At 41.2% G+C, this 8,959-nt stretch overlaps 1 protein-coding gene across 3 annotated transcripts in view; it reads right to left on the reverse strand.

Annotated features, from left to right (window-relative positions):
* Rapgef2 (Rap guanine nucleotide exchange factor 2) overlaps positions 1 to 8,959 on the reverse strand; it is a 228,872-nt gene that overhangs the window by 152,654 nt on the left and 67,259 nt on the right. For all 3 annotated transcript variants that reach the window (XM_031374120.1, XM_031374122.1, XM_031374121.1), the window contains exons 2-3: positions 8,142 to 8,212; positions 3,544 to 3,600 (exon numbers count right to left, since the gene is read on the reverse strand). In XM_031374120.1, the coding sequence (XP_031229980.1) occupies positions 3,544 to 3,600; positions 8,142 to 8,212 (128 nt within the window). The remainder of the gene's footprint in view (positions 1 to 3,543; positions 3,601 to 8,141; positions 8,213 to 8,959) is intronic.

Genomic DNA, 8,959 nt, shown 5'->3' on the forward strand with positions numbered 1-8,959 from the left:
ACTACACAGGAATGGAGGAATGAAACCAAGCAGGAACCAATAAGAGTAACCCATTAGTTTCTCCCTGCTCTTAACTGAAGCCATGTCAATAAGCTATGTACAACAAGCTCCTGGCACTGTGACTTCCCCACTACGATGCACTATCATCTGTAACTGTGAGCTAACATAAACTCTCTCTCGCCTGCATTGCATTTCATGAGGGTATTTATCACAGCAGTAGACAGGTCACTCGGCCTAGGAATTTACAGTGCTCACCCTAGTTTTTCCCAAGATACTAAAATAATCAGCATGTTACCGGGACAAGGCAGCTGACAGGACCAACCCGAAAGCAGTTTCTGCTGTGGAAAAGTTCAACTACTTTGTGTAACTTATTCGTTTGCCAGGGAGGGCGTCACTCAGTAACCCAGGCTAGCCTAGTTTTTTGCTCCTTCCCTATCTCAGCCTCCCAACTGCAGGGGCTAAGGCATTAGCAACCACGTCTGCATCTACAGCCCAGCCCTCAAAGGCCTCCAATATTTGGAGGAAAAAAACAAAACAAAACAAAAACAAAAACGCTATTTTATTGGAACTACAACTCTATCTCCAGTTTCACCATAACTTAAGTGGGGACCAGTGGCATATTGTTGACACAAAGAGTTATGGCATCGCTGTCATTAGGACAACAAAACCTTAAAGCAGTTAAAAGCTTGGAGGACCAAAACAAAACACAAATTATCAAAGTAATGCTGCTCATAACAATGATGCCAGTAGCTAACACTCCCGTGCCTTCTTTAGAGGTGTAAACACCCTCAGGAGGGAAGCAAGAGCCCTCAGAAGGGAACATGTCCTCGGAATGTGTGCCCCTGCCCTCAGTAGGGGTGCACACTCTCTCAGGAGGAATGCAAGAGCCCTAAGAAGGGGTGCCCATGCTCTCAATAGAGATGCATGCACCCTGTTGCTGGTCAAAGGACTATATACATCTTACTCTGAAGAAATAACACTATTGTTTCCATTCTATAGATGAGGAAAATGTAGTGTTGGATCAAAAGAACACCATATGTACCTGGTGAAATTATTAAAGCCATAGCACAAATGCAGCAAGGAAGATGGCTAATCACCTCTTGCTCAGAAATGCAAAGTCTGAAAGTCTTCAGTATTTATTCTTACTGCACTGTTCTTCACAGTACTAGGAGGTCCTCAGAGCAGCTCCCCCTACCATGGATTTACATAAACGTCAATTACAGCTGTTTTTGACGTTTCAAACTACACATACACAAACTGGCAAGAACAGAAGCCTGACTGCTATAGGAAACACCTCACTGACACTTTGTAAATACATCAGCAAAATGCCAAGAACCCAACTATGTGAGTCTGCAGTTAGACTCCATGAATTTTTATTCTTATGAGATCAAGATTTAACGAATATCCAGACTTTTCATTACTCAGTACCACTGGCACCTAAATTCTAAAAGACACAAACGTGAGCGACTGGGACAGCCCAGTCAAATGAACTCCACTTAATACTACTAGGATATGAATGGGCATTGCTACCAGGTATAAAAACAAACACCAAGGATGTTTAAAGACACTGGCACACCTCTAAGAAAAATGATGATAAATAATCACTGTTGGTGAGTGATGGTTGTGTAGACTGGAGTACTGGTGGGCTCTGGTTGTTACCATCAGAGGACAGTGGCAGGCAGTGATTGAGAGTTCACTGTCACATGCAAGACCATTATTATTTTGGGGGTGCCATGGTATAAATGAGGAAATGTTGGTGACCTAGGCAAGAGGGAAAGCTGCAAAACCCCAAGATCTGGCTTCAAGTCCAGATGCCACTTTAGGTTATAGGAGCTAGACTGATGCCAGATCTCCTCAAAGCTCCATTTCCCATATGTGAGGTAATGAGAACGGCTGCTTGAGAGACACCTACAAAGCAAAATAACATGCACCCCAAGCACTTACTAGAGCATCAAGAAGTACTGCTATACATATGCCACCAGCTCCCTGGCAAATCCCATGTCAGAGGGGAAGGACAAAATGACAGAAAACTAGTGTCTCACTCTTATGGGACCAACTCCGTAGATGTAACATTCACTGGAGGTTCCCACCTGGGTGCCTGCAAGCCTACTCCACAGGCTCCACAGGAAAGCAGGTCTTGCAGTCACTTACACTTCAGTTTCTTCAGAACTACATTACAAGCACTTTTCTTTCTATGGTCAGATCTTGTTATCAATTATTCCTTGGTTAACGACTCCACACTTTGACACTGAAACATTCACAACAGCTGCATGAACAGCAATCAGTGTTCATATGCTACAGCCTAAGAAATTATGCCAACTGCAACCCACCAACTTCTCCACCTCCTTCATCTTCCTGCAGCTGGCTTCACAGCCACTTCCTTTCGCATCCACTCACTCTGACATAACCTTCTTGTTCCCATGCATCCATGGCTATGGCCTTTGGGGGAGCATTTGGTCATAACACTTTACTGGTTGAAGACCAGCCACCAAGCTACACATTAAAGGAGTTCTAACAGGGGCTGGAGACATGGCTCTCAGCAGCGAGGGATTCTTGCTCCATGCAGAGACATCAAGCTTCAGTTTCCAGTGATACACTCACTCGCAACACCTTCACTTTCACGGGGCACCTCACAACTGCCATAGCTTCAAAGCATTGAGTGAGGCCTTCCACCAGCATCCCTGACAATCTGTCGGTCCCACCTGCATCTCTGACACACCATTAATAATGTGCCCCGCCCGAACCCCAAGCAAGGTCTCTAGTCTGTGGAATGAAATTCTGACACCCAGCCTCAAACAGCTCCAACATCTGAGGGCTCTCTCCTCCCTTCCATCTTTCTGTCCCCACATATTCCAGTTTTGACATGTTTCCTGTAATTCCATTTCCACCTCCTGCTATAGATTACAAACTCCTTCAGAGGGTAGCTGTCTTTCTTCTCTTTCAGTAAGCACTACCTGTAATCTGCCTGAGAAGGAGTAACTATTGAGTAAGTGCTATGAGAAGCAGCCATCAGGGTAAATGTCACCAACTAGTGAGAACAGCAGAGCAGCTTGAGACTTAAGAATGCCAGGGTGTGTTCCTCTGGATTTGCCACGCTTTTAAAAGCCAGGTGTTAGTCTTTAAGAAACACAATCCACATCTTTAAAGAAACATTAGTACAATTTTAAAAATAAAAGATGTAGAAGCTCATTTTCCTTTTCCTAGACTGAGCCACCTGCCATGGCTATGGGAATATTTATTTGTTATATCAAGATGACTATGAGTTACTTCCTGTTTGACAAGGACAAGAACAGAAAATATTGACAATACAAAACCCCATCTTTACCACACTGGAGAGGTATAGATACAAACGTGAGGTAGCCATTTTACTACTGCAAACAGTTAAAACGTCCCAAATTTCTCACTATGGAAAGTAAGTTAACTTCTCCAAGCCCCCTCCCCCCTGAAAGGCCAGGTTAACTGAGCCAGCTGCTGCTAATCCTGTGACACTTGAAGGAGTTGGCCACTGCATCATACAACATATAATCAGAAAGGAATACCTACTAGTATAGAACTTCATTAGCTTCATGTCTCTCATATCTCACAGTTTCACACATTAACCTGTAAGAGAAAAGGACAGTGAAGTCACACATCTGCCATCTGAAACAGCTCAAATGAGCCACGGGGTGAAATTTCAAGTTTATTACTTCATATGTTCATTTAAATTATTTACCTTCAAAACAGGTATTGATGGCTCTAGAGTTCAGCAAAACAAATTAAAATCTGCCCCACCTGTTCCCCAAACACACAGTTCCACCTGGGCACTAGAAAATGAGCCATCTAATGGGAGCCAGGCTCCCACGTGCACTTTATTGGGTAGGTATTTCATACTTTAAAAATGGCATGCAGACACAACATGTCCTCCAAGGTAAACACATTAGAGAAGGAGTAGAAACCCAAGTCAGAAAGGAAAACCTATTAATTTAAAAGGCGATAACATCATTCACAGCTCAACACAAATGGTACTGAACAGTGTGGAATTTCAAGCCAATGCAGGCTTTTATTGACTCAGTACTTTCATGAAGAGTGAGCAAATGGAGACTTTAGAACTAAAGGATTTGTTATTTCAGCTAATACAAGCCTTAATTTTTTTTAAAAAAAGTGAAAAATATGAATATTTAATTTTTCAAAATTTTTCTCATGAACATGTGTCTTTTCTCCTGTGGCATATTAATACCAATTAACTTTTCCAAAATACACAGGGATGACAGTGCGACTATTTCTCCTCATGTAAATAAAAGCTCTTGCAGCGTGACACCCCCGCACCACCTCATTCTGAACAACTGCTCTTCCCTAGCCAGGACACACTGGGACCCTTCTTGTTTGCTGACCTCAATAAAAACTCTCCAGGGCTCATTTTCCTGACTCTTCCTGCTATCCCTGCAAGGAGGGATTCAGCTTGACATGATTACATCTTGAATCAAAATGGCCATGACTGCCCCTAAGTAATATTGGTTGGTCTGCTTCCCTTGATGTAGTAGCTCAGCATGCTTCAAGTATTCACAACCATGTACGTGGAATATGGGATTTTAATAACACTGACCCAGATGCCATTAGAGTCAACTAAGTGGCTGATAGCCTGGGTATTAACTTAAGAAAAATCAGGTCCAACCCAACTGGAATAAAGTCACTTCAGTGCTGAATGTTTTTTAAGCGTCCTACTTCTGACCTAATTCACCCAGGTCCTCTAGCCTTGCCACCACTGGGACTATAGTTCTATCATGGAAGTGCCCCATGTTCAGTCCTAGATCTGCCTGCCTGTCTGCCCTCACTGCACTTTGGAGCTGGTTCTCACACACTGGGACCAGGTTGTTCCAGAATAGCCTTAGCTGTTCCTGGGAACTATACCTCCTGGTATCACGTAAATTCAGAAAGCAGAATCACACTCTTAAAAAAAAATAAATAAATAAAAAAAAATAAAAAGATTTATTTTTATTTTATGTATATGAGTACACTGTAGCTGTCTTCAGACACACCAGAAGAGGGCATCGGATCCCATTACAGATGGTTGTGAGCCACCATGTGGTTGGTGGGAGTTGAACTCAGGACCTCTGGAAGAGCAGTCACTGCTCTTAACCCCTGACCCATCTCTCTAGCCCAGAATCACACTCTTAACAAAGTAGATTATAATTATTTTTTCTTCTTTATGTTTTCTGTATATTTACATTTTTTTTAACATCTGCACTATGAAGATTTATTTGCCTCTAAGAACTATCACGGGTTTCCTTGAAACAGGTCCTTCTCACTGTTCTCAGAATGCGGCTGGATTCCTCCCACAGCATAGGGAAGAAATTAATGTTTACAACATTGCAATAAATAGGACTTTTTTATGCAATAGGATACAACTTTACCAAATTTCGTTTGCAAAGTTTGAAGCTTCTAACAAACACCAAATGGGAAAGAAGGAGGAAGCAAGTTAGGAATCACCATGACGACACTTTACAGATGTGGAAGCAGAGGCTCTGGAGATGTGCTTAAGCAAAAGTAGAGTCAAATCCCTGAGAACCAAAGAGTGTAGCAACTATGACTTTGTTATTTCTTAATGATCTCCGTGTGTCTATAAAGTAATAATTGCTAATTCATAATGCTGAGGAACATAATGTCCTTCAACAGGATTTTCGTTTCTAACACTACATTCGGCTGCCATATTTCAGTGGTAGAGTCCAGAGTTTGGGCCTCATCAGAGCAGAAAGGGGGAGGGATCCCAGCACTAAGCCGCATCAAGTGCTCACGTGACGATTCCCTGCTAAGAGATTTCTGGGCTCTGCTAACTACCACACTTCCTTACTCAGCAAATATGCGACTCCTAGCGTGTAGAGATTAAGCAAGAGAAAAAAGCTAAGACTGTGTTGGAAAAATACACCTTAAGATTTGAAGGGTTAAGGTGCAAAGTGTGGGCTGTGAAGCAACACGCAGGCACCTGCTGAAGTGTCCACTCGCTCTCCTGCTCACCCGAGTCAGCCAGAGCTGGGCTGGGTAAATGAAATCTCACCTGGAGCCTTTTACCATCTACACCTGCAGAACTGTTAGAGATGCAAGTGTCTGCTGCCTCTTCCCTGTCAATGCAGAGTAAAACCTACTCGACAAAACTCAAAGAAAGTAAGTGGTGGTGCATGCCTTTAATCTCAGCACTTGGGAGGCAGAGGCAGGCGGATTTGTGAGTTCAAGGCCAGCCTAGTCTACAGAGTGAGTTCCAGAACAGCCAAGGCTACATAGAGAAACCCTGTCTAGAAAAAAAATAAGTTACCTCAAGGAAACATGTGCATTTTCCTGGAAATGGAAGCAGTTTACTCCGGACAGTCAGTGGTTGGCATGAGCCTCTTCTGCTACAGAAGCCACCTATGGTCTGTTCTAAAGCTACGCTCAGGCTAGGCTGTTGTTTGCTAGAAACAAGACTGCTCAGCACATGCAGAAGCAGTGGGGCATCTGAAGGCTCAACTGTGTAATAATGCCAACCAATCTTCCAAGGCTTTGAAACGCGTTCTAAGGCTAGGCTCTAAGGTTAGACTCTTGAGTTAACCAGTATTTCTACCTATTAATCGCCTCAGAAATGTCAGAAAGTAGGTAATTGTGAAGCTAGCTGCTAGGTGTATGAGTTTGCTATTACTCCTACTTTTGAATTTTTTTCCTTAGGAAAACTGTCATCACAAAATATCAAATAAACTCAATGATGGTAGTGCACACCTTTAATCCCAGCACCTGCGAGGCAGAGGCAAGTAGATCTCTATGAGCTCGAGGCCAGCCTGATCTACAGAGCAAGTTCCAGGACAGCCAAGGTTACAAAGGGAAACCCTGTTTTGAGGAGAGAAAAAAAAAAGAAAAGAAAAAAGAAAAAAGAAAAACAAAAAAGAAGAAAAGAAAAAAGAGTCATCTTCAAAAATCCCCGTTTTGCTCTTTCTAATAAAAACCTGTCTAGATTTTTAAACACTTAATCTACAATTGAGTTTAATTTAAATGATTTTCATTAAAAAATTAATTTGAGAAACATTCAATCCTCTTGATACTTTTTTCAATTAACAGACAAATATGAAACTGCCATGCTCACAAATTAATTAGTGTTTAAAGGGTGTTCCTTCCATAATTAACAGTGGCTGGTATCACAACCAGACAGAATGGAAAGAAACAAGACCTCCTTTTCTCTTAGTTGGCAACTCTCTTCACACAGTTCCTTACTTCCTACTGCAGTTAAAGCCGAGTCACCTCTTTATGATGAAACTTGGGTCACTATAAATGAAACTAGTGAATTATTGTACAACAGAAGTGGGAAGATACTTATATGAGCATACCCCACTGGAACCAACATGATAAAAACTGTGCTGCCCCATGTGTCTAGTAGAGGACTGCAAAGTCGATCATCAATGGGAGGAGAGGCCCTTGGCCCTGTGAAGGTTCTGTGCCCCAGTGTAGGGGAATGCCAGGGCCAATAAGTGGGAGAGGGTGGGGTGGCAAGCATGGGGAGGGGGAAGACAACAGGGGTTTGTTCTTGTTTTTGTTTGTTTCTTTGTTTTTTGGAGGGGAAACTGGGAAAGGAGAAATCATATGACATATAAATAAAGAAAATATCTAATAAAAAAAGAAAAAAGGAAAAAAAGAAAGCAGCATAGTGAAAATTAAACTGTATTTCTAAGTTTAAAAAAAAAAAAATGCTGCCCACAAAGGAGCCAGCTACATACTTGAGGTAATAAGTATATTCCTTCACAGATCTAGCCCATACTAAAGCAATGAGCCTAATCACTTGCTCAATATTTTAAAACACATCTGAGTGCTGAGCTGTAGACAGAGGTAGACATGCATATAACGACCAGGAATAACAAACACCACCCCCTTTGGTGTTTGTACCAACTGAAGCTCATCACTGTCCGGAAGTAGAGGCAGACACTGAGGTGCAAGTGCAAGAATCTTACTATACAGAAACATTAAAACATATGTGAATGCAACTGAATTCAACCTGGCAAACCAGGTAACTGTGAGGAGGAGCAGGGGGTTACACCAAGCAGAGTATCCATGAGCTACATTGTCTTTAAGCTCAAGTCTTACTAACAAAGAAACATAGAGGCCCACGGCATTCTATCACTGTTAAATTATTAAAATTGAATACTCACCTTAGTTGGTGCTCCCTCAGGTTAGACAAAGCTTCCATACCATGTAAATAGGAATACACTATCTCCAGGTCCTGTGCCAAAGAAAAGAATAGAATTAGGAGGCTTGTCAGGAAAACAAGTTTCTCTAAAATAACATGCTACAAGTTAAACAGTAGGTATATATATATATATATATATATATATATATATACACACACACACACACACATAAATACATATATACACACACACATATACATCTCCTTAGACATTAAAAATAAACATTTTCAAAGAAAAGCTAGCATGTTCAAATGCTATCCATTACAATTGCTTCAGAACATACACAAAACCTATTGAGTTATAAAATAAAATAAACTCAAACTTATCAAAGCAAATCCTTCACCAGCAGTTCGTTATTACATGTTTTCTGCTACTTATATCAAAACAGTAAATACAGTATTTTCCTTTCAAAGTATGGGCATTTATCAAGAAGATTATTCAAATTATTTTCTCAATGTTAAGGTTATTTTATAATTACTTAAAAATCAAGTATCAATGTATCTTTTAATACTTAACAAAATGTCTTATATTTAGATTTAAAATAAAAAGAAACATTCTATTTTTTCCCTCTAGCTAGTGATAAAAGAAAAAAGATTCATTCGTAAAAGTTCAGAATGTACATTCACAAAAAGCTCAGAATAGATAAAGATGTGATTGTTGGTATTCTGACTGGACTCCACCCCCATAGTTACCTGGCAACAGCCAGATATACTCCTCCCCACAGTTACCTGGCAACAGCCAGATATGCTCCTCCTCACAGTTACCTGGCAACAGCCAGA

The sequence above is a fragment of the Mastomys coucha genome, unplaced genomic scaffold, assembly GCF_008632895.1.
Source record: "Mastomys coucha isolate ucsf_1 unplaced genomic scaffold, UCSF_Mcou_1 pScaffold16, whole genome shotgun sequence".
Taxonomy (NCBI): Eukaryota; Metazoa; Chordata; class Mammalia; order Rodentia; family Muridae; genus Mastomys; species Mastomys coucha.